This window comes from Nylanderia fulva, unplaced genomic scaffold (genome assembly GCF_048542155.1).
Source record: "Nylanderia fulva isolate GAGA-0341 unplaced genomic scaffold, ASM4854215v1 Scaffold61, whole genome shotgun sequence".
NCBI lineage: Eukaryota > Metazoa > Arthropoda > Insecta > Hymenoptera > Formicidae > Nylanderia > Nylanderia fulva.
This window is the reverse complement of record NW_028190710.1, coordinates 194641-220648: the sequence shown is the minus strand read 5'-3', so window position 1 is coordinate 220648 and position 26008 is coordinate 194641. Positions and strand designations below refer to the sequence as shown.

Below are 26008 nucleotides of genomic sequence, written 5' to 3'. Positions count from 1 at the left end.
ACTTTCTGAAATGAAAATATACACAGAAACTATCGTATTTTAGGTATCATGTAGAATTAGTAAAACTTTTAGCTTGCTGCACGATGGGCAAGAATGTCAATACTGAAATTAAATGTCACAGTCTCTTACCTCTAGACGACATCGTTGCTGTGGTATCACATCCAGACTGTATACCTGAGGTGAATCTACTGTTGAATTTTAAATATATTCTATTTTATTAAAATAGATATAGGAAATTACATTGGCATATTTTATAACTCAGGTGAAGGAGGCATACATCAATTTTCTCAATCACTGTTACATCGATACAGAAGTTGAGATGAAGGAAATTTACACTTCAAATCATATGTGGTCCTTGTTTGAAAAATCTTTTATAGTTGATATGGGTTTAATTGCCACGTCTACCCACGATCGAAATCACGCGGATACAGCCTTAGAGACTTACGTGACGAGTTGTCTAATGAACATTATATCTACATTTTTCAGCAGTCCATTTTCCGATCAAAGCACCACCGTGCAGGTAATGTCTTCATTCGTTACATTATATAAGAAAAAAAAATATTTTCTTTCATAGTGTATATATACACTCAGACACATACTTATGTCTCCTCTTTTTAATCTAATTAATCTACATGTTAAATCTTCTCGGTATACATGTATTAAATTTTTTTCGACAAATATATATATATATATTATTTGATGGGATAACATATTTTATATAAAATATTGTTTAACACTACATTAAATACAAATTTATTCATTTTGAGCGAAATTTGGGATTCACGCTTATTTAACTATTCAAAATTAATATCGATTAATAAGATTTATTGTGGTGTTGTTTTCGCACTTAAATTTTCTTGGTGGAAATTTTCTTGCACAAGTTTTATTCATAAAACTGGATTAATTTAATCTTATTTATTTCGATTATAACAATCTTTTATAGAAGAGGAACGTGTATTCAAGAGATATTTGCTTGCAGTTAATATATTTCATATTATACATATTTAGGGAGTATTTCATTATTTTTGTCAATTTTTATTATAATTATTTATTATAACAGTACAACTGTTAAAAAATCTTTATTTTAAAGTTTTAATATTTATTGTATTATTGTTACAAAATTCTCTAAAATTTATCAAAATTAATGTTATAAAAGAAAAAACATACTGGAAATCTTATATAATAAAAAAAGTTTATATTTCTGTGTTAATGTATGAATGATATAAAAATTAAATATAACGATTGAATTGGCATAATGAAATATTTGCTACAGAATGTAAAATAAAATTATATAAATATATTTATATATTTTACGCTTTTTTAAATTAAAGGAGTTATTAAACAAGATGGCACAATTATAAGATAGTAAATATATACATTCTAATTACAATATATATGTAAAATACAATTGGTATTTATTTAATAATCTCGCTTTGCATGTAAACACATTTAATTAAGTTCACTTATTAACCAAGTACATATCACACACATACATATATATACATAACGAAAGAGAGGAGGAGAGAGAGAGAGAGAGAGAGAGAGAGAGAGAGAGCGAGAGAGAGAGAGAGAGAGAGAGAGAGAGAGAGAGAGAGAGAGAGAGAGAGAGAGAGAGAGAGAGAGAGAGAGAGAGAGCGAGAGAGAGAGAGCGAGAGAGCAATTAGATTAACGAATACAATAGATATCAATTATTTTAATTGTATGATGTGTGCTTGGTCATTGCTGATTGCATCAGCGGCATGTTCTGTGTTTTTGGCATGCAACACCTGGTCTTCTTTGATTCAACAACATTGGTTTATTGGGTCTATGGGTGCTATCGGTCTATATGGTGGTGGGTTGGTTTACTAATAGAAACATCTGCACGAGGCTAGACTGTATTGGAACATCAAGGAGTGCGATCGGAATACAGATAATAATCTTTCTGGCTATGTGAGTATCGAATGCTAGGATTTTTTTTCTTTTAAGGGGGCGAGTGCAGTTACGAGATCATACGGCAAAATTTTTTAATCTTTATGTTCCTTTTTTTCTCAGTACTGAGTTAATGTATTTGAATAATTTTTTTCATTCTTTTTCTTATATGTTTGGCGACACATTTTAATTGATGTTTTCCACACTGATATTTTTCTGAATTATAATTAGTTTAAATTTTAATAAAAGTTTTCTCAGTTTCTAATCGATGATTTTAATTTAAAAAATAAAAAATTAAAAAATAATCGGATTTAATGATTTTCAAGAAAAGGCGTAAAGATAAAGATCGAAAAACATGATTTTGTAGGAGAGCAAAGATTTCAAAGATTTTGACATTATTTTTACATGTTCAATATCTTTTTGGAGACATGTAAAAATCATTTTTGATAACTAAATTATGTATTTTTTTCTTGAAAAATAAAATTTGTATTATTTTAAATAAATATAATGTTACTTTATATATATATATATATATATATATATATATATATATATATATATATGTTATGTATATGTGTGATTGCAATATAATATCACAGTCATATACATGGTTTGTCCGGAAAATAAGTGTACTGAGCTCGGGAAAAAAAATTTATTGTACTTTTCCATACTTTAAGCTAATATTCCTCAAAATAGGACCCTTGTGAATCGATACACTTGTCCCAGCGGCGTTCCCATTCCTGGAACGCTCTCGCGAAGGCATCATCGGGGACCTCTCGAAGACACGTCGTCACGGCCTCTTTGACGGCGTCCAAAGTCCCGTAACGCGTTCCTTTCAAACTCCTCTTTATCTTGGGGAACAGAAAGAAGTCCGGTGGTGCCAAGTCCGGGCTGTAGGGCGGGTGCGGCAGCGTTACCACGCCGTGCTTGGTCAAGAACTCCGACACGACAAGCGCGGTGTGAGACGCATGCCTAATTGGTCCCTAATAATCTCGTGCACTATTGTTTTTGGCATATTACACTCCTCTGCTATCATCCGAACACTAAGACGACGATCAGAGTTCAGTTTATCGCGAATTTTTTGCACATTTTCGTCGGTGAGTGTCGTTGATGGGCGTCCAGGCCGTGGTTCGTCGTCGACCTCTTCTCTGCCCTCCACGAACATCTTGTGCCACTGAAAGATCATGTTTCTGGACATGGCTGACTCCCCGTAAGCCTGGTTAATCATACCGACAGTTTCGGTAGGCGATTTCCCAAGCTTTACCGCAAATTTGATGGAATAACGCTGCTCCAAAAACTTCGGCATCGCGTTCCGTGACGTGGGTCGAGCGTAGAGGTTCGCGTTAACGGAGCTCCTCACTACACCACAGCTCAGAGCCGGCTGCCGTTTTCAGCGTCGCTTGTCAACATACCCCCCTTCACTCCCAGCCCGTCAGAGCGGTGCTGGGCGCGCCTGGAGCGGCGGGAAAAAATCAGTACACTTATTTTCCGGACAAACCATGTATAATGCTATGAAAAATATTTTATGGAATTGAGAAAGTGACTTACACTTAATTGTAAAACTCATAATAATTTGTTTTTAAGGGAAGAAAGAATATAAAACTATTAAATTATATTCACAAATTATATATATATATAGATGATGTTAGCTAGAAATACTTTAGCAGCACAAAGTGATTGATGTTGTAAATACAAACTGCATTCTCTTCTTTATACATACCACATATGTCTTTGCATATAATTAACACATTCATTGTCATTGTTGAATGTGACCATTTTTGTAAACTACATTTCTCGATGTTAATTATGATTATTATATACCCACTTGTTATTCTCAAAATATATTTTATCTTATTCTATCTATGTGTTTTCCAAATTCTCCTAACTTATAAAGAAAAGTTTGCAATTTATATATGGCATGTATATAATGTTTCTCTATTCAGACTGTCTGGCAGTGAGTGTGTTATACTTTATACAAGACGTTTTTAATGTAAGGGTATAATATAATAGTAATTGTTAAATGTAAATAACAATTAAGAAATTAGGATTTATAATGATGGTAACTAAAATTTTCTGGATATGTAAATAATTATAAAATAACGAGACATAGCAATTTAAATTTAAAATAATTTGTTTTATACAATAATTCATATTATATACTATCATGTTTCTGCAGAATTTAAATATGATTAAATATTTAAGAAAAATCTTTTATAAGTAACCCATATATGTATATAATTTTTTTTATTTTGCTATTATAATATGTATAACTCTTTAATAAATATTTTCGCATTTATTTTTTCATGAAACAGACAAGGCAACCCATATTTGTTCAGTTGCTTCATGCAGCTTTTAAAGTATCACAATGTGCATGGTTAAACGCTGGACAAAGATTTAACGTCGAGAATTGTATACGAACATTATCGGATGTAGGTGGGTAGTATTTTTTGAACTTGTAAAAGAAGAAACTTATTTTTTAGAAATTAGTGTTAATTTTTATTTGAATAAAATTTTCTCTCTTGATTTTAGCTAAAGGAAGAGGTATCGCTATACCAACTGATTTGGAAAGCCAAGTAGCTTCTATGTTCAACAAAGCAGCTATGCTCAGCAGACAGACTAGCAAATGGCTACAAGCTGCTAAACAACCAAAAATAGAACGTAGTCAAAGCCAGGTAATTTGTAATTTATTATTCATTATCGAATAGATCATAATAATTATATACTCACATTTAAGTTCCACGAAAGAGCAATTGTGTAATAAATTTACTTAAATGCATAGAGTGACTTACTTTGTATGGAAGGCTCTAATAATGAGGTAAAAGTCACTCACAAAAGTTTAGCATATTTATTAGTCTAGAATTTCTATATGTATATAGCGTGTAATTGTTAATATATTAGTATACTATGTTACATATAGATTTACATATGGACTTCATGTACTTCTGAAGACGTAAATTAATTGTTTGACATAGCTATATATACAATACATTAGATACAAAATGTATAATTACAATTTAATTACATCTAAATATAAAATAAGAATTTATTTAACTAGTAATATCTAATTAGAGTAATTACAAGTAGGAAATCAATTATTTTAATGTGTAATACATTATTGAATATTAGAAATACGTCATGCGAGATATATAGACATTTTATATTTGGAGATTGCATTATTTAAATTTTTGGAAATCGTAAATTAGTTTAAAAAAAATTTCCATAGTGTAGATTGTACGAAAACTCTTTTGTATATACAAGACAACTTGAGTCTTTAAAGATATAGTCCAATTTACTAACCATTTATGTTTTGGTCTAGCTTATGCGTTTAGATCGAAGTATTATCGAAGGTCTGCAAGACATAGTATGTCTATTAGAGGAACAATTGAAGCCATTAGTACAGTCCGAATTATCCTTATTAGTCGATATTCTCTATCGACCGGAATTACTGTTTCCTGCAGCAACTGATGCCAGAAAGAGATGCGAAAATGGTGGCTTTATAAAAAGGTAAAATTCTTAATTTTTAATTTTAGTAATTTAGTATAATACAAATATATTTATGTATCCTTGTTTTGCAGATTAATTAAGCATACTGAAAAGCTGTTAGAAGAAACGGAAGAGAAATTATGCGTGAAAGTTTTGAGGACACTTCGAGAAATGATGGCTATCGATCCTGAGTACGGAGAAAAGGTGAGCGTCGTACAATCATGTCTTGCATGTAGTTATATAAATCATTTTTCATATTAAGGAAGATAACACAGCATCGCGAAAAAAAGGCATTCAGTTCTTTATATATGTATACATAGATAGGTTTATCTAAATAATATAAAAAGTATCTCGGAATACAAACACATTGTTGTATTCCGAGAGAAGATGATTTGATACTCACTTATAAAATTAAAAAATTTTTTACTTTGCTTAAATAATATTTAAATATGTGAATTTACGACGCGTTACTCTTTGTAATGAAGCTGAATGCCTGAGAGTTCACAAGCACATTAGATGATTAAATACGCGATTAAATATTTATTTGGCTTGTTGCATAATTACGAGAGAATAATGTAAAAGTTAATAAGATTTCTCAATATACGCCACACAAAGTCTTAGCTGCGGGTGAGTAGATCTGGTAGAATAGATCTGTAGGTAAAGATGTTTTCATGCTGCGAATGAAGAACGAAGGTATCTCGGAAGAGAAGGAGTCTGAAACGAAGAGCGAGTCACAAGTTGGAACAGATTCCAATGATCAGTCTGAGAATCGACAAATAACTCAGCAAGAGCCGGTAAAAATTAAAGTAGATAGAAAAAAGTGGGCACAACGTATATGAAACGAAATTATTTTAATATGCTGAAAAAGAAAGAATGATGATATTGCGAGATGTAATTTAGGACGCGCGAACAAGAAATAATACTTCTAACACCACTACGACATATTAAATGCATTTTTAAAAATAAGGAAAAATACATCTAGGGTAGTTATTCACCAGAAAAAAAAAGAATCTAATTAACTCATTTTAAACACTTCTCGGTGATGTGCAAATCATAACAAATCTCATAATTTACCTTTCATCTTATAGAGCTAATGAAATAATAAATACTGCTAATAATTATATTTGATTAACTGTTTGAGTTTGTGATGACAATAAGTTGTTGACTAAGTGATTGTTCATTACATGTTATATATACACATATCAAGTCGTAAATGGTGTGGTAAAATTCCGTAAAGTAGAGAATATAATGTACGTTGTGTAGATCTTTCATGCATGTCGCTTAATTTATGCACGTTTATTTATCATCGTTTCTTATTATATATCCATTTATCTCTTACTGTCATTTTTCATCTCGTTTGCAATATTTTACTTTTAAATATAAGACATTTTTATATATAAAAATATATATATATATATATATATATATATTCATATATAAAACTTTATTTTGAGAAAATAATATATAACTATATATATATATATATATATATATATATATATTGTATTTCTTAATCTTTTATTATAGAAGAATGAAAATATAATAAAGTTTTTATACATAGAAATAGATTTAATTGTATATAAATTATATAGTAAGATGTACCAATACAATATAATATAGATTTTAACATCTTATAATGAATACACATTGACTCTAATGATATGATTACTCTTACTTATATATATACACACATACACATCTCATATATTTCATTTTTAATTATCTTAGATTGGAATCGTAAATGTGTGATATTTTGAATATTGTGAATTTTATTTTCCTTGGTTTTTCCTTTCCAATAACATGAATGTTATTGTTAGATATATTGTTAGTATATTGAATTATATTAAACATTTCATAATAGAGGTATCGACACTTATTATAATAAAAAAGTGATCCGATTGAAATATTGAAATAAAGATATCAGGGAATTAATTGACCAACACTGGCTAAGGTGAAAAATATTTTATTGAAAAAGACGCAACGTTTCGACCCCGAATTGGGTCCTCTTCAGGCTATAAATTAAATTATAAATCTCAGTTAAAATAATTAAAATGATAGTAAAAATCGAATACGGAAAATCATACATATAATAGTGTTAAAAAATACCTGTTACAAGTAAGTGGTAAAAACTAAATGATCATAATGTCCGTTTTTTTGTAAACGATCAGAACATGACAAGATATCAATAATAAACGAACCGAAGTGCTCACTCTGACATATAACATTAAATTAAAACGAACAAAGACAATATCTCGAATAAATAATACAATTAAAAAGAGAAATACAAGTCGACCAAATAAAAAAATTAAATAAGCAAAAAATATATAAACAAAAGGACAGTTCTAAAACACTTCATAGGTGATAAAAACAAATTATATATAAACTCTATTTAGATAAAAACGAAAATAAAATAAAAAGGAGAAATTAAAAATTAATAAAATAAATACCGATATCTAAAATAAATTCAAAATAGTATCATATGTTACATATCATTTAAGTTTTCTGTGTCCCTTTGCAAATCAATTAATTCCCTGGTAAACTTATTATAATGTATTGAATTATTATCGTATGTATAATATCCAAAATATGTGTGCTGCTATTATTCATCTTTGCGTGCTTTACACCTTTATATATAATCTCTTACACCTTTATATTATATATAAACTATTATCTATCTAAACATAAATTTAACTTGTATCGAAATCTTCGATCTCTATATGATTTTTACCAATTATTAATGTACAAATATGTGAATGGTGGTTTGCATTATTCAACAATATTAATATACACGTTAACTTCATTTTTATCCTCTCTCACATGTTGCACTTTAATTATCATATATTTCTTTTTTCGGGTTATATAATACAAATTTTACATCAATAATATATGGAAATTTTCTACACGCATCCTAAATTGCACTAGTATTTCTTATCCACTTTTAAGCACATTGAAGCACTGATTATGTAAATAATGATTGAAATTTATACATATTTCATATTTATGATAAAATATGTTTGTGAATATATAAAGAGAATATCTGTAATGTGTACTAAAAAACTTTCCTTTTTTTTATTAATGTTGTGCACTATATGTATTGGTACATCATTTTAATTTCAAATATACAGTGGAATGTTGACGTAAAGTATCCCCTTTTTCCGCAGGGAGATGTATTGAGAAATAATCTTCTGGCGCGTTACTTTGGCAAAGGTTTTATACAAAAACCGGAAAATGTCGATATCGGAGTATCCCGTAGCGCGACTATCACCCATGGTCCAGGAGGTAAAAAAAATGTCATAAAATATTTATTTATCAGATAGATTTTATTAGTTTCGGAATGTCTTACAAAGGGAAGTGGATTGCTAATTTACAGCAAAGATATTAAGCCGAGCTGGCAGAACATTACACGAAGTGCAAACCCATCTTGATCGCGAGGGAACTTCGGATTTAGTGGTAGAATTGGTGATTAAGAGTGTGCATTCCCCGAGTATATTCGTAGAAGCTGTGGAATTGGGTATCGCCTTATTAGAAGGTGGCAATCCCATCATACAAAAGAGTATGTTTAATAAACTGATGGGCGGCGATTTGAGTCAATCGTTTTTCAAGGTAATATCTCATTACTATGATATAAACAAATATATGTAGTGTTGTGCTTAGATGATTTTAAAATTAATTAGATAAAGATGAGATAAAAATGTGTAAATTCATCTTAGATAAGATAAAGATAATTTTGTTTTAAATATATTTGGATAAAAGATAAAATGATATGGTGATTCGTCTAGATAATTTTCTAGATAATAATTTTTAAGACTGCTTATGTAAACACAGTTATAAAAAAAATGTAAATAGATATAAAAATATATGTATTCATATTTTTATTTATAAATTTTTATCACTTACTATTTAAGTCCTATTATTTAAGTATTTTTATGTACTATGATTCTAAACCAAAATTATCTGAAAATTATTCTAGATAATTTAGTAAAGATAATACTTTTTTAAATTTAAGATACAAATATGGATAACACATATTTTTATTATCTATATAAAGATAAGATAACGCCAAAGTATTATTTAGATGATCATCTATGTAATTTTATTTAGATAACAGCAAACACTGAATATATACAGCGATGAGTTCATGGTTTTATTCTTTCCCTAGGTATTTTACGATAAAATGAAGGATTCTCAGCAAGAGATTAAATCCACCGTGACAGTAAATACATCTGATATGGCGGTTAAAGCACACGAGGATAAAGATGGTAAAGAGGTAGACAAGCTGTCGCGAAAACGCAGCTCAGGTATAAGATAAAATAAATTATTGCAAACTATTACGTTTCCTTTAATTTAATATACTCAATAGAACAATATATTCGAAAGATATTCAGAGGATATCCAGGATATATTCGAACATCCTCAGGATGTTCTCTGAACGTCTTCGGGATATATGTGCTGTTAGGGTCGTCGATTTAAGGATATGTATAAGTTAATGAGTTAAAATTATACGCCATAGATTTTCATTGCATAAGCATTTTATGTATAGGGAAGCCCAATGGAATGGTGATAACCGAAGAGCTTCGCGAGGAATTGAATCAGGTGTCCAATGCACAAGCATACATGCAGAACGGTCTTGCGCCTGGCGAAGACGCAGCTAATAATGTATTGGAGGATATGGCTGAAAAGTTGGACAGAAACAAAAGCGGCAACGCGTCCGACACCGAGAAGGACGAGGGTCAATTGAGCCCTAAAGTTTTGGTGATGCAACCGATTCTACGCTTCTTGCAGCTACTTTGCGAGAATCACAACAGAGAATTACAGGTGCTAACGTCCATCCGAAATTTATATGTTTAGTATTCTGATACATTCTGATATTTTAATAAATTATTTTCATTGCTCTCACATGTAGAATTTCCTACGGAATCAAAATAATAAGACAAATTTCAATCTGGTGTCTGAGACGCTCATGTTTTTGGACTGCATTTGCGGTTCTACCACCGGTGGATTGGGTCTCCTTGGCTTGTACATCAACGAGTACAATGTAGCGCTGATCAATCAAACTTTGGAAACATTGACGGAATACTGTCAAGGACCGTGTCACGATAATCAAAACTGCATCGCCACGCATGAGTCCAACGGTTTAGATATTATAACGGCATTGATACTGAACGATATCAATCCTTTGGAAAAGACCAGAATGGATCTGGTATTGGAATTAAAGAATAATGCAAGTAAATTACTGCTGGCGATTATGGAGAGCAGAGGTGACAGCGAAAACGCCGAGAGGATCATGTACAATATGAATCCGAAACAGCTCGTTGATGTGGCGTGCAAGGCTTTCCATCAGGAATCGCTGGATGACACCGGCGACGTCGACGACACCTCGACAAACGGAGAGGAAGGAGTATCGCCCAAAGAGGTGAGGAAATGTGTAACGCAGATATTTTATTGATTTTTTTGCGATTTTAGTAAATTTAAAAAGATCATCTACTTTATTTTTTTTCAGGTTGGACATAATATTTACATCTTGTGCCATCAATTAGCGCAGCACAATAAAGAACTGGCAGTGATACTGAAACCATCGGAGCAGAATAATGCGGATCCAAAAATTAATAAAGCGTTACAATACTATGCATCTCATACAGCTCAAATAGAGGTACTATAGTTTTGTATATATAAATTAAAATAGTTTTAATTTTTAAAGAGAAAGAGAGAGAAAGATCAATAAAATATTTTTACGTTTTAGATTGTGAGACACGATAGAACACTCGAACAAATTGTCTTTCCGATTCCGGAGATCTGCGAACTTATAACTGTCGATACAAAAATAAGAGTACTGAACACTACGGAACGAGATGATCAAGGGTCGAAAGTTTCCGATTTCTTCGAAAGGACAGAAGACATGTTTAATGAGATGAAATGGCAAAAAAAGCTTAGAGGTATGTCTATTGATTAAAACATATAAATTTAGATAGTAATAACATTCCTAATAATAAATCGATTGTAACTTACAGGGCAATCAATGTTGTTTTGGATGAGCAGTTATATGTCATTATGGAGTAACATTTTATTCAATTGTGCCGTTCTTATAAATCTGATCGTAGCCTTTTTCTATCCGTTTGTGGATTCTGTGCCTAGTGAGTTTGCAATTAAGAGAGTTGAATTTCTTAAATTGTCTCGATACATAACACGATACTTATTTGTTCTCTATTTGTAGAACTCAGTTATCATTTATCAGCTTTAATTTGGACAGTTATGCTTGCATCTGCTGCTATCGTTATTACTTTACCAAGGGAATCCGGTATACGTACGTTAGTTGCATCAACGATATTGCGATTGATTTTCTCTGTAGGTCCAGAACCAACGTTATGGTTGCTCGGTTTTGTTACGGTAAATATAATAAAGCTTATATGTGTATATATATATAGTGATTTTAAATATCTATTTTTAAATATGTATTACTTGTATTGCAGATTACATTAAAAAGTGTACATCTTATAAGTATTATGGGTAATCAGGGTACCCTGACTAAAAGTGTAGAGCAAATAATAACTAATATCGAATTTTTATATCACATATTGTATTTAATATTCTGCGTTCTGGGGATTTTTATGCATCCATTTTTCTATTCAGTTTTAGTAAGTGACAAAAAATTTAATGAATTGTTTTTTTTTACTCTTTTTCAAATTGTAACATTGTCGTTTTCTTTTAGCTCTTTGATGTGGTTTACCGCGAGGAGACTTTGCTCAATGTAATAAAATCTGTAACTCGAAATGGAAGATCTATCATACTCACTGCTGTCTTAGCTTTGATTTTAGTGTACATGTTTTCCATCATTGGTTTTATGTTCTTTAAAGACGATTTCCTCGTTCCTGTGGATGAGGAAATTATATGTAAGTTTAATCCTTTGGTATGATACATAAATTTATATAAATCTTTTCTTAATTTTAATAAATATAATAACAATATTTATTCGATTTATAGCTTCCATTGAACAGAAAGTTGCAGATACTTGTAGCATTGGTGACAAGGAAAAGTGCGAAGTAACAGAAACTATATCACAATATGCTCGTGAAGGTAGATATATCGCAATTGATATACTTTTTTCTTTGAATATGTAAAAATAATATTTATTGTGAAATAATTCTTCTAATAATTCAGCAAATGAACAAGAAAGTAAAGCTGAAGTGATAAGCGTCGGCGGAGAATTAAAGGAACGTACTTGTGATTCACTCATTATGTGTATAGTCACCACGTTAAATCAAGGATTGAGGAATGGTGGTGGTATCGGGGATATTTTACGAGCACCATCCAGCGTTGTAAGTATACGGGATTATTGCAAAAATATAATGAAATATATATTTATTTTATATGCAATAATTTTATTATCTTTTAGGAACCTTTATTTGTTGCAAGAGTTGTCTATGATTTGCTATTCTTCTTCATTGTAATAATTATCGTTTTGAATCTCATCTTTGGTGTGATTATCGATACATTTGCGGATCTTAGATCAGAGAAGCAGCAGAAGGAATTGATTTTGAAAAATACTTGTTTCATTTGCGGCAAGTATCTATTTTATTATATTATATTATTTGTTTTGCATTTTTTATACTTTTATTTTTTTCGCATATCATATAGGATATATCTTACAGGTATTTAAATATTCTCTATTTTTTTATAGGTTTGAATAGATCGGCTTTCGATAACAAAACAGTTTCCTTTGAGGAACACATAAAGCATGAGCATAATATGTGGCATTATCTCTACTTCATTGTGTTAGTGAAGGTGAAGGATCCGACAGAATTTACAGGGCCGGAATCATACGTTTACTCTATGGTTAAGGTAATAGTTCATAGAGCTTGAAAAATTTGGGCGATGCTTATGTCTTTAAGCTCTATGTACTTTCACAGGATCGAAATCTGGAATGGTTCCCGAGATTGCGGGCCAAATCACTGGCAGCGGACGAAGGTGAAGGTGAGCAAGTGGAATTGAGAAGTTTACAATCGCAATTAGAATCTACGCAGCAGTTAGTTAAATGTTTGTCGCAACAACTGATGGAGCTTCGTGATCAGGTACGTCAATTGTGAAAATATTCTTTAAATTTTATTTCTTACATTAACAAAAAATTATTTAAGCAATATTCAAATACAAATTTAATATATTACATATATATTTTTATATAATATTTATATATTTATATATTTTTCTATAATTTATATACAATATATATATATATATATATATATATATATATATATCATATATTTTTTGTTTTATTTTGTTTTAAAAGATGACGGAGCAACGAAAGCAAAAGCAGCGACTGGGACTTTTGAATTCTGCCTCTGCAGTTTTACATAATATATCTACGTAAACTTAAGGCACATCTTTTGCAGTTTGCGTCTTATTCCGGACGAATCTCAGTTTGATACTCCAAGATATAATATGTATGTAGCGATCATCATGTGTTCTAAACACGCATTTAAAGACACGAAAATGTATCGAGTGGATAACCCGAGGCATTTTTACGGTTTTGTTCCTAATTTTAATGAAAGTAAAATACACCTAGGGCATTAAACATTATCATTCTCCTTTCTATCATATAAGCTCTCAACCCAGTTTATCAGTTAGCCATAAAGGAATCTGTATGTATCGTAAATTGCATTGTTTACCAATGTATAAATTGTTACACAAATAGAAGAATTAAGCGTATCCATATAAAAGAGATTAATATAAAAAAACAAATTATATTTAAAATTTCCACTTGTTGGAAATTTTAAAATGTCATAAAGTAATATTCTAATGTGTTTTAGAATATTCTTTTTTTATGGGATCAATCCATTATGTTTTAGCTATATTATTATAATATTTATATATATCCATGTGTGGATATATTAAATAAAAGATACATTAAATAAATTATAGTATCAACACTTTACAACAGTTACGAACTTTATATATATTTCTATTTTATGTTATTAAAGCCATATGGTTGTGTTTATACGAATTTTGTTTTCGTAAATTATAAAGATTTTTTAAAATAAAATATATAATTAAAAATATGTTTATAAATACATTTGTAAAACTATGTACAAACTTTCTGTATTATATATATTTAATTTTAATATATATACATGTGTATGTGTATGGATATTATGTATATCTTTGTTTATTTGAAAATAATTCTCGGTATCGCATTCTTTGTGATTATACACATAATCGATTATTTCTTACTTCGTATATGTAAATAGGTTTAATAAAATACACAAACACACACACAAATTGTTCAAAACATATATATATATATATATATATATATATATATATATATATATATCTTAGCAAAAGTGAATAATTTAATTTTGCAATAACGCGCTCAAAAACTTTCAATTCTATAAAAATTACTGAAATTTATATAATATGATTTATGTGTAATGACATTGTTAATGTCAATTTGCGGCCAAAAAATGTATGTGCAAATTAAAATTTGTACCTGCCAATAAGCATGATATCATTTATTCTGTTGTTTATAAAGACTTATTATGATTGCGATATCACGATATTATCAATATAATTAACAAAAACACGATAATTAATAGGGATCAATTGACTATGTCGTAATATAGGTCAAATTTTTTGAAATTTTAGATATTCTAATGGACGAGTTTCAAAATGTTGATGTCCACTTATTCATTGTTAATATATAATATGATAGTTGATTATATAAATTTTAAACAAGTTGTGTTATTTTTAATGTATATAGGTACATGACACCTGAACATTGCGTTGTATGTTATTATGGAGATTTAACTCATGTCTTTAAATAATGAGATTTTTGTGTCTATATATACAGAGTTATATTATATAATATATATACTTTATATTTCTTTTTAATGTAATATGGAAAAAAGGATTACAGAATGTATATATATTTTATTAGATCTTAAAATTGTTTAAAGATAAAATGATGTCTTTTAGATGATTTAGATTATATAGAAACATTCTTCGTATCCTATTATATTAATCTCCTCCATATTTTCCTTGTTTTATGGTCAGATATAGCAGATATTGTACTGTCAGATCTTTAAATGAATTCAATAAGTAATACCTCTTGAGATATGTTTCTAATATCTGTTACTTCTACTATTGTGCGGACTTATATAGTATATATGTATAGTTATACATTATGGATGTAGATTGCATTCTTACTTACATGTGAATAAATTATGTTTATTTCTTAATCAAGTTATTTATTGAATATTCTTATATTCCTAATATATATGTATGTATATATTTTTCTGGCATCTCTATTTAGATCGATTATTTAAAGCACGTTATTTATTATATTATTTCCATGATCATATATTGTTTGCAAATTTATCTATAATTACTTTAATTAATTTTTCAATAAATTTTTATTTCATATTAATATTAAACAATATGTTTTGATGTGTTATCTTTATGTGAGTTTGTGTGCGCGCGCGCATATATGCGTGGGCGCGTGTGCGTGTATAGGCGTGTGTATATGTGTGCGTGAGTGTGTATGTGTAATCGCTTATATATATGTATATGCATGTTATGATTCTGATAAAATAATTGTCTTTAGTTTAGGGTAAAGAAAAGTTAGGTAAAAGAGTGGTTTCAAAAAACTGAAATGGGTCGTGAAAAGAGGAATAAAATTGGTGAGTTTAAAGTTTCTTTAAAATCACGTTTCAGCAGTCGACTTATCGAATAGATATAATAATCTAAATACATACCGCTTCGCAAAAATACTTGTTCTGTGTTATTATTATATATATTGTAGTCAAATGAAAGTATATCCCAAGTAGAACAGAAAAATAATGTCAATTTGACGTCATCTTAACTAAATTTGAACTCCAAATTTGATCATATGACGTCAAAATGATATTATGATTTTGATTTTCTGTTCTACTTGAGCTGTTTCGAATTTAGTGACTACTATGTGGCAAGTCTTGAAAGTTAGATTCAAACAGTGTAGACTCAACTACTACTATAATTGTCAAAAAATTGCTTAATTAATTTTATTTTAGGAAATTGTTTCGCGTTTTAGTATACATGCACATAAAAAGTATTTAATTTATGACATAAACTCGTCAGCATAAATGACAAAAACTATAATTGCGTAACTGTTATTGATATTAAATAAAATTTCTTTATATTTATAAATATTAAATATTAGTAATGAGTTTCAATAATAATTTTGCTCAATTTCGAATTTTGCTTTTACTCTATTTGTTAAAAAAACGAGTAAAATAAATAAATATTGTTTTTAAGAAATAAGTAAAATACCGTTTTTTTGAGTTAAATATACATATATTAAACAAATTTAAATATAGCCATATTAGTAAACATATAAGAATATATATATCTGTAAATCCTTTTTTCATTTTTTCTTTTGATTGTCATTATATATAAGATGTACTATATTGCACGTTCATTTTATATCCATTTTACCTCTGCACATCCATGGACATGAAATGAACGTCCACTTTATATCCGATTTCGGACATCCATCAGTGATTAATATTTGGACGTCCACGGGATGTCCACCAAATTATATTTGTATTCTATTCAAATTATATAGTAATACTCTTACAGCACGAATATTGCTAAAATATTGCATAAATATTTCATTTCATTGTGTCATTATAAATATTGAAGCAACATTGTGCAAATATTATGAATTTAATATTTTATTGGAGACATTGCAAAATATACTCCAATATTATCTTGTAATAGTTTCTTATTCATTTGCCGCTATGCGACGCAAGATGCGCTGTCTACATTATTATTAAATATAGTTATGAGAATTATAAAGCGCATGCAAAAAGCGGCTATTACAGTTAAATATGTTATAATTATTTTGATGAGTTTAACTATTCTGATACGATCCCAACACAAGGAATTTAGATATTGAATTAATTGAAGAAATCGGACAGATAAATATTCGGATAAATAAAATTCGAAAATAAGAAATATTCTGCAATATTTTATGAATAGTATAAAAATGAATTAATTTTGCATTCCAAATTTATTATTGCTCATAAATTTCTTCTTTATGAATTTTAAATGTCATTTTCAACGATATACATTGTAACCGTTTATTATTTTATACAGTCGGATAGATAATGATCCGAGAAATAGGGCCGATGTAAGTGGCCGACGGCACACCTTCGGCGCGGAAAGCGGGAAATTCGCGAAGACACATATTAGACATCGAAGATACGTATTTACTAGTTCCAATACACATCTCTCACAGGAAGTTTCTTAGATTCCAGGCGCGTGTTAATCTACGAGTTTGCAGTATTTCCCTTCGGTCTCTCCACTGCACCATTTATTTTTACCAAAATTCTGCGTTCAGTCACTTCTTTTCTTCGAGAAGAAGGTTATGAATCCATCATTTATTTGAACGACTTTTTGCTTTTAAGATCGTCTATAGATTCTTGTAGTGATAATGTTCAGGCTCATATTAACTTATTGTCTGCCTTAGGCTTTTGTACGAAATATTATGTGATCTCGTATGTGTGATGCGAGTAATTTGCTGTCCGTAATGATTTTAATCGTATCGTCTCGCCCAACTGTGATGTGACGGGGAATCCACGTAACACATGCAATTAATTTTAATTCTCAAGATCGAGATTTATTGTTACGGTGCCGAGTAGATCGATGTACAATGTCGTTCTTTCGCTCGCCTATTGTGACTGTTTTATTTGTTATTCGCGCGACTGTTTGAGACGAAGTGTTTTCACGGACACGTCGATGGAGATCATCGAGGCTCATTTTCCCACTCGTCCGTGTTTTTCGGAATACGCCGAATTTGACCGAGATGAGACGAAAACGAAAACAGTGATATCATCGCGAGCGGTGTTCGGCGTAAATTATATAGTTCGTGTATCGAACATCCCGCCCCCCTTGAAGGGCATGCCTTCAACACGTAAATTATTATTCTCGATGCACATGTGGTGTCCTAAATTGAAATATAAATAAAGAATAAATAGCAACATAAATAGAACTTGAAATGACACACTCGCACATCATAATTTACAATAAACAAATTTGGCTCGTCAAATTGTCTCAATACATTGTTGTCTTCATTAACTCGCGATCGATCTACTCGAAGTCAAAATTGATCAAATAAATCATGATTAAAATTTTACAATATGTAACACGCGTTTAATCGGCAGATGCCTCGTCTATCGGAAGGATAGCTAGCTTCGTTAGCGGCCTTGTTAATTGACCCTTTGCGGTCCTTAATGTGGCCGTCCTCGCGATACCGTCAGGGCCCGGATGAAGTTGTTGCACCCTGCCTGTTAACCACTGCAGCGGTCCCAAGCCTGGTTGCTGTACCATGGCGAGCTGACCGATTTTCAATTGCTGGCCCTTGCTAGCTTTCCATTTTTGTCGCTCGATTAGAGTGTGTAGATATTCGGCGCTCCAACGTTTCCAAAAATGTTGCCGAAGCTGTTCTACGCGTTGCCATCGCAGTAGTCGGCTCGGATTTTCCTTCGTAAGATCTGCAACTGGGAAACTGTTTAGCGCTGCACCAATCAAGAAATGTCCCGGCGTAATACAATGCCGATCGTTTGGATCCTCGCTTAACGGCGTCAACGGTCGCGAATTCAAAACCGCTTCTATCTCGCATAACACGGTTTGCATCTCTTCATATGTGAGATTCGCGTTACCTATTATTCGGTTAATGTGAAATTTCGCCGACTTTACGGCCGCCTCCCACAGGCCCCCGACATGTGGAGCGTGGGGTGGTATAAAATGCCAATTGATTTCGTTATCACGCATGAAACGCCGCATTGCAAGCTGCGTGTCGTTGTCGTTAATCAAGTCATACAGCTCCTTTATTTGTTTGCGCGCGCCGACAAACGTAGTGCCGTTATCTGAATATACGCACGCCGGTTTGCCTCTACGTGATATGAAGCGTTTAAAGGCGCCAAGGAACGCTTCCGATGTTAAATCGGTTACAATTTCGAGGTGTACGGCCCTGGTCGAGAAACAAACGAATACCGATATATATGCCTTGTGTAATTTGGCATTACGTCTCTTGCCCTCTTTTAAGAGTATGGGCCCGGCATAGTCTACGCCGCTATGCGTGAACGGTCTCGAAGCCGTCACGCGTTGCGCGGGCAAATCTGCCATTAATGCTTGCGATACAACCGGCTTACACTTGAAGCAGGTTACGCAATTGTAAATTGTTTTTCGAACAGCCGAACGCGCCGCCAGAGGCCAAAATCGTCGACGCATCGCATGCATTGTGGCCTGTAGGCCTGAATGCAAATTTTTTACATGCTCTCGCTGTATGATCAAGGTCGTCAATCGATGACTCTTCGGCAATAGCATGGGATGCCGCGCGTCGTATGGCAATGCTGCATTGCTTATTCGGCCCCCCACTCTAATGATCCCGTGTTCATCCATAAACGGAGTCAATGACAGAATGCGACTTCCGCCGTCAACGCTCCGACCCTCGGTCAACTGTTTATGCTCTCTTGAAAAGGCATGTCTCTGTACGCATCTCACCGCGACTCGCAGAGCTGCTGTTATTTCGTGGTGCGAAATAAACGTTGTTTGATATTTGATCGTACGCGAACGCGCTATTCTCAGGCAGTAAGCGATGATTCGCAATGCCCTGTCTAAAGTGGCATGTTTGTCCAACAAATTTAGTACGATCGATTGTTGTATGGCTATCACCGCTGCGGTTACCCTTTTTTGTTCCGGTAACTCGCCCGACAAGTCGACACATAATTTGACCGGCCAATGTTCCTCAGTTAACTGCAGGAATGCAGGTCCGTTCCACCAAATTGTCGATTGCATTAAGCCCGCCAGGTCGACGCCGCGCGATAATATATCCGCGGGATTGTGAGCGGACGGCACGTGCCGCCAACTCGATCTCCTGGTAAGGCGCTGAATTTCACCGACGCGATTGGCCACGAAAGCGTTCCATTTACGCGACGGCGACGATATCCATTGAATAGTAATTGTGGAATCCGTCCATAAAATTATCTCTAATTTCGATAAATCAATCGATGCGCGAATTTTCTCGATTAAATGTGATAGCAATAACGCGGCATTTAATTCTAGTCGCGGTAACTGCTCTAATTGGTGCTATTCGTGATTTAGAAATTAAAAGTTCCACCCGGTATCTGTCGGAATCGCGCGTTCTTATGTATACGCACGCGCCGTATGCACGCTCGCTTGCGTCACAAAAGCCGTGTACCTGTGATCTGTGCGTGTCCGCTCGAAATCCGACAAAACGCGGCACACGCAATTTGCAAAGGCGCGTCAATTGTTGCTTTACGTTCAGCCATCGATGATGCAAATCCTGCGGCAACGACTCGTCCCACCCGACGTTAGACTGCCACGTATCTTGCATAATCATTTTTGCCACAACTGTCAGTGGCCCTAATAAACCCAAAGGGTCGAAAAGACTCGCGATTTCCGACAAGATCGTCCGTTTCGTTATGCTACTCGTCGGTGCGCCGCAATTGTATCCGAAGCGAAATCCGTCGCTGGACGGATCCCATGCGACTCCCAATATTTTTGAGCTCGATTCATCGCCTAATAACACCTCCGCACTCGTTGTGTCACTAATGCCCTGTAACAGTTCTTGGCAATTCGATGACCATTTGCCGAGCTCAAACTGTCCGCGCTTTAATAAGGCTATCACCTCGTCACGAATGCGCTCCGCTTCGGACAATGTATTGGCGCCCGCGAGTAAATCATCTACATAAAAATCCCGAAGAACGCATTGCGCCCCCGCAGGATAATCGAGGGCATGTTTTTGTGCCAAATGTTGAAGGCATCTCGTTGCGAGAAACGGCGCCGAGCTCGTGCCGTAAGTAACGGTAAGCAACTCGTAAGTACCGACCGGCGAATTCGAGTTCTCGCGCCACAATATTCGTTGCAGATGTAGCTGTGACTCATGGATAAGTATCTGTCGATACATTTGAACTATGTCTGCAGTAAAGACGTACGCGAACGTGCGGAAACGAGTGATAATTGATATTAAATCCTGCTGAACCGTAGGACCTATCATCAAGGCGTCATTCAGAGAAATTCCCGACGTGGTTTTGCACGATGCGTCAAAAACCACACGTAACTTTGCATTCCGGCCGATCCCCTTAAACACCCCATGATGAGGCAGATAAACGGATTCCCTATCGACCGCATGTGCGGGTACGAGTCGCATGTGTCCCAAGGCTAAATATTCGCGTAAAAATTGAACATATGAAGTCCTCATATTTGAGTCACGATGAAGTCGCCTTTCAAGACCGAGGAATCGCTTCATTGCTATTTCGCGCGAGTCTCCCAGCCTTTGCAAAATATCGTTTTTGATGGGCAGCGTCACGATGTATCTGCCCTTGTTATTGTTTGACACGTTGTTTATGAAATGGGTTTCACATGCGCGCTCGTCCTTGGTGTAATGACTCGAATCGCCTAACTCCTCGATCCGCCAAAATCGTTCGATTTGTTCGTGAAGTTTTAAATTGCTAATTGATACGTGAAACGAGTGCAGCCCAGTCTCCGGTCGCGATGCACCGACGCGTGCGCGTCCGCCCACAATCCACCCCAAACGTGTTTTTTGAAGGATCGGATACCCGGAAGTCGCCTGAATCTGCCCCACGCACAACAATCGCCAAAATAGATCGGCGCCTATTAACAAGTCGACGTCCGACGACACGTTGAATCGCGGATCCGCCAACTCGACGCTGGAAGGCAGTTTGAATTTTTCACGTTTAATAGTGTTTAACGGAAGCTTGTCCCTTATGATTCGCTCCGCCACGATGCACTCGATCTCAGCCGCGAATGAATTGAATCGCGATTGTAGTTTGATGTCTACGTTTTCGTTCGAAATAGATGTGTCACCGTATATGCCTGACACCGAGAAATTTACGGATTGCGGTTTTAAACCCAACAACCTTACATATTTGGCTGTCACGAAATTCACCTGTGACCCTGAGTCCAACAGAGCACGGCATGTCCTGCGAGCACCGTTCGCATCGTATAAATAAACGATCGCCGTCGAGAGCAACACCTCCGTATCGCTTCGCTTGACCGCGCTGTGAGTCGCGACGGCCGATCGCCCGTCCGCGATCGGCGACGAGTCGATCGGCACCGACGACGCGCCCGCGTTATTTATCTCTCTCTCATTCTTGGGTATATGCAATAACGTATTATGTTTTAAATTGCACGTTCTGCAACTGCCAGAAGGGCATTTGGTTGCAATGTGATTTTGACTACGCAAACAGTTGAGGCACATTCTCCTGCTACGCATTTCCGCGATTCGCTGGCTGATTGGCAGTTTCAAGAATTCCTTGCAAAAATAAATTAAATGCTCGCCGGCGCAATAATTGCACTTGCCCCTCTCGACAGTCGTGTGCAATGCTTGACGTCCAACGTTAGAACGCGATTGCGATCGAGAGTCGGAGCGAACGGACGAGATCGAACTCTTTCTCGCGGATTCCTCCAGAATCTGACTGCGATGTGAAAGAAAGGTAATTAGCTCCTTAAATGTGGGCAATTCAGAGCCCTGCAACGAAGCATGCCACTCACGCGACGTAATTGCGTCTAATTTAGACGTTATAATATGAATAAGCAAAGCATCCCATTTATCGGCATTACAATTTAATGCCGTTAACGCGCGAATATGTATCGATGCCCCGTCAGCTAATTGCCGAAGGTCGATCGCATTTTCCTTTGTTATAACTGGCAATTCAAATATTGCCCGCACATGAGTTTGTATAATCACGCGTTTGTTATCGTATCGTTCTTTTAAGAGGCTCCACGCAAGGTCATAATTGTTTCCAGAAATTTCTAAAGGTTTCACAATGTCGAGTGCCTTGTCCGTTAACGATGCCCGTAAATATTGAAACCGTTGAACATCGCTCAACGACGTGTTATTTTGAATTATCGTTATAAAAGTATCTCGAAACGGAAACCAATCTTCGTATTTTCCCGAAAAAAATTGGCAAATTAATTTTTGGTAATCGTACATGAGATATAGCCTCGCTCTCGACTCTTGTCGAACTCTGCGTGGAACCTCTTCGCGCGCTCGATTGATTGTCGCATTGTAAAAGTCGGCGAAATCGCGCACATAATGCATAAAATGAATCTTCGAACTCGATTCTATCGTTTGACTCCTCCGCGTCGATCATTTCAATTTGCGTTTGTATTTTACAATAATCCTCCCAGAACGATTCTAGACGGGTTTGACGAATTTCTACCTGCGCTCGGGTATCGTCGGTTAATGTGACTATATTGTTTAAAAAAGTCTCCATACGCGTGCATGAGCCTTTAACCATTCCGCGCCGTCGTTTGTAATCGGCTAAATTAGACGATGCACGAGGCGTCTCTGCGCTGGACGAGCCCGCCGCTGGGCTATGACCGAGAGGCATAATTTCAAAATCGCGTGATCCAAACTTGAATACGTAATAATTGATTGGTGCAGATAAACAGACTTACCAGTCACGTCGTCACCTTACTTGCGTCTATGTGCCACGTTACTGCTCGGGATGCTGCTCCGAATCCGGAATCGTCCTCAGCGATCCGCGAATATGTATCGCAATGCAACCCGACGCCCGGCAGCACGCGCCTTATTTACTTCCTTCCTAGTCAAATTGTCTGCCTTGTAGACGAACGAACTTCCTCGTGCCCGTTGCACCTTTGCTTCGACCTTATCACTCGTATACACCGTCTTTTCAGAATAATATATATATCCGGCTCGAAGGACCAATAATTTGTACGAAATATTATGTGATCTCGTATGTGTGATGCGAGTAATTTGCTGTCCGTAATGATTTTAATCGTATCGTCTCGCCCAACTGTGATGTGACGGGGAATCCACGTAACACATGCAATTAATTTTAATTCTCAAGATCGAGATTTATTGTTACGGTGCCGAGTAGATCGATGTACAATGTCGTTCTTTCGCTCGCCTATTGTGACTGTTTTATTTGTTATTCGCGCGACTGTTTGAAACGAAGTGTTTTCACGGACACGTCGATGGAGATCATCGAGGCTCATTTTCCCACTCGTCCGTGTTTTTCGGAATACGCCGAATTTGACCGAGATGAGACGAAAACGAAAACAGTGATATCATCGCGAGCGGTGTTCGGCGTAAATTATATAGTTCGTGTATCGAACAGCTTTATAATTAATTTCAGTAAATCAAAGTTAATATCATCTAAAAGAAGAAAATACCTCGGCTTCAAAACTTCTCAAGATAATCCTTGATTTTTCTTCAAAATCTCATTGTTCTATTCGAGATTTTGCAGGAATAATTGGCTCACTTGTCTCAACTTATCCAGCCGTTCGTTACAGATTCATTTACACTAAATTATTTGAAAGAGTTAAATATCTTGCTTTGTTAAAATCGAATGGTATTTTCTCTGCAAATTTTTTCATCCCGCCTTTTCTTCAAGAGGATTTTCAGTGGTTGCGCAGTGTTTTATCTAACCCACTTCAAGCTAATGTTATATGCACGGGTCGATTCTCTTTAGAAATTTTTTCTGATACTTCTTTAACAGGCTGGGGTGCCTCTTGCGGATCTTTACGCTCACATGGCTGGTGGTCTGAAGATGACAAAGCTCTTCATATTAACGCTTTTGGACTCAAAGCGGCTTTTTTCGCTCTCAAATGTTTTGCAGCTAATCTACTTAATTGTGAAATACTTCTTAGGATTGACAACACAACAACTCTCTCATATATTAATCGTTTTGGTTCAGTTCAACATCGACTTTTTTCATCCATCTCCAGAGATATTTGGCAATGGTGTAAAAATAGAAACGATAAAAATTAATTTCGTTCGCCAGGAATGAAAAATCCTTCTGTCCTGCATAAAGAAAATAATAGAAGAAAAAAGGGAAATTGCCGAGATGTATTTTATTAAGAAATTAAATTCCACAATTAATTTACAAAAAGACACAGAAAGTTTTAGCACTACGTATGATTGTTTGTTTAGAAATTGATGTAACCTTCGACATATTTACCTTGGCGATGTTATTAATTTTAGTACAGTGTGTTCTGTCAAAGTATGAAGACAAAAACGTAACTCGATATGTAATTTTATTATTGTGACATAAGCTAATTCTCTCCGAATCATAATTAGCTCTTATATCTTAAAGACAAAATGCTGTAACTCATTGTAAGTCTCAAATTTGCAGTTCCCGTTTCGTTTTAATTAAAGTGTCTGATTGTATTTATATGTTTTAGAAAGTTCTAATTGTATTTTTGAAAAAGACCACAACTCACATGGTCGAAACGTCAAAATAAATATATATTAACAACGCTAATTGAGGCCAGTGTTGTCAGATTAAATCTATAACCTCAGTGAAAATAGAAACATTTTTCTTTATGCTTCTAACATCGCTTCGGGTGAAAATGTTATTACTGATTATGAGTCCCGTCGTCCTGATGCTGACACGGAATGATCACTTTTTCCCAAGGTTTTTAACTTTATCTTGGAAAAATTTGGTCTTTTCGACGTTGATTTTTTTGCTTCGCTTCTCAATGCTAAGTACGATCTGTACGTCTTCTGGATTCCAGACCCAGGCTTCTTTGCCGTCGATGCTTTTACTTTATCTTAGGAAAATTTTTAGTT

At 34.1% G+C, this 26008-nt stretch overlaps 3 protein-coding genes across 9 annotated transcripts in view; 1 reads left to right on the top strand and 2 right to left on the bottom strand.

The window, feature by feature from the left end:
* LOC114935508 (inositol 1,4,5-trisphosphate receptor-like) overlaps nt 1-15623 on the top strand; it is a 49727-nt gene extending 34104 nt beyond the window's left edge. For 4 of the 7 annotated variants that reach the window (XM_085488049.1, XM_085488046.1, XM_085488047.1 and 1 more), the window contains 25 exons: nt 44-179; nt 263-520; nt 1852-1929; nt 4221-4341; nt 4438-4580; nt 5225-5412; nt 5484-5595; nt 6078-6185; nt 8553-8670; nt 8762-8994; nt 9551-9689; nt 9932-10206; nt 10295-10804; nt 10892-11041; nt 11132-11324; nt 11400-11522; nt 11603-11775; nt 11859-12023; nt 12098-12278; nt 12370-12462; nt 12547-12704; nt 12782-12947; nt 13067-13227; nt 13296-13457; nt 13676-15623. In XM_085488049.1, the coding sequence (XP_085344175.1) occupies nt 44-179; nt 263-520; nt 1852-1929; nt 4221-4341; nt 4438-4580; nt 5225-5412; nt 5484-5595; nt 6078-6185; nt 8553-8670; nt 8762-8994; nt 9551-9689; nt 9932-10206; nt 10295-10804; nt 10892-11041; nt 11132-11324; nt 11400-11522; nt 11603-11775; nt 11859-12023; nt 12098-12278; nt 12370-12462; nt 12547-12704; nt 12782-12947; nt 13067-13227; nt 13296-13457; nt 13676-13756 (4225 nt within the window). In that variant the 3' untranslated portion in view covers nt 13757-15623. The remainder of the gene's footprint in view (nt 1-43; nt 180-262; nt 521-1851; nt 1930-4220; nt 4342-4437; nt 4581-5224; nt 5413-5483; nt 5596-6077; nt 6186-8552; nt 8671-8761; nt 8995-9550; nt 9690-9931; nt 10207-10294; nt 10805-10891; nt 11042-11131; nt 11325-11399; nt 11523-11602; nt 11776-11858; nt 12024-12097; nt 12279-12369; nt 12463-12546; nt 12705-12781; nt 12948-13066; nt 13228-13295; nt 13458-13675) is intronic. The other 3 variants (XM_029308362.2, XM_085488050.1, XM_085488051.1) reach the window with 2 other exon arrangements.
* On the bottom strand, nt 2547-3335 carry LOC146720774 (protein GVQW3-like). Its single transcript, XM_085488052.1, has 2 exons — nt 3173-3335; nt 2547-3082 (listed from the first exon to the last, which is right to left on the bottom strand). The coding sequence occupies exons 1-2, from the start codon at nt 3212-3214 to the stop codon at nt 2840-2842; spliced, it is 285 nt and encodes a 94-aa protein (XP_085344178.1). The 5' UTR covers nt 3215-3335; the 3' UTR covers nt 2547-2839.
* Nucleotides 15624-18576: 2953 nt separating the features above from the next.
* Nucleotides 18577-23804, bottom strand: LOC114939126 (uncharacterized). Its single transcript, XM_085488041.1, has 3 exons — nt 23403-23804; nt 20627-22939; nt 18577-20514 (listed from the first exon to the last, which is right to left on the bottom strand). The coding sequence occupies exons 1-3, from the start codon at nt 23802-23804 to the stop codon at nt 18577-18579; spliced, it is 4653 nt and encodes a 1550-aa protein (XP_085344167.1).
* Between the last annotated feature and the right edge of the window lie 2204 nt (nt 23805-26008).

Bases quoted from the DNA above. Each gene is read 5' to 3' on its own strand.
- LOC146720774 (XM_085488052.1), bottom strand. From the start codon at position 3,214: ATGCCGAAGTTTTTGGAGCAGCGTTATTCCATCAAATTTGCG. The intron at 3,083-3,172 runs GTAAAGCTTGGG...ATGATCTTTCAG, and splicing joins GTTATTCCATCAAATTTGCG to TGGCACAAGATGTTCGTGGA.
- LOC114939126 (XM_085488041.1), bottom strand. From the start codon at position 23,804: ATGCCTCTCGGTCATAGCCCAGCGGCGGGCTCGTCCAGCGCAGAGACG. The intron at 22,940-23,402 runs GTACGATTACCA...GCTTCGTTGCAG, and splicing joins AGAGCGAGGCTATATCTCAT to GGCTCTGAATTGCCCACATT. The intron at 20,515-20,626 runs GTACACGGCTTT...AATCACGAATAG, and splicing joins CGGACACGCACAGATCACAG to CACCAATTAGAGCAGTTACC.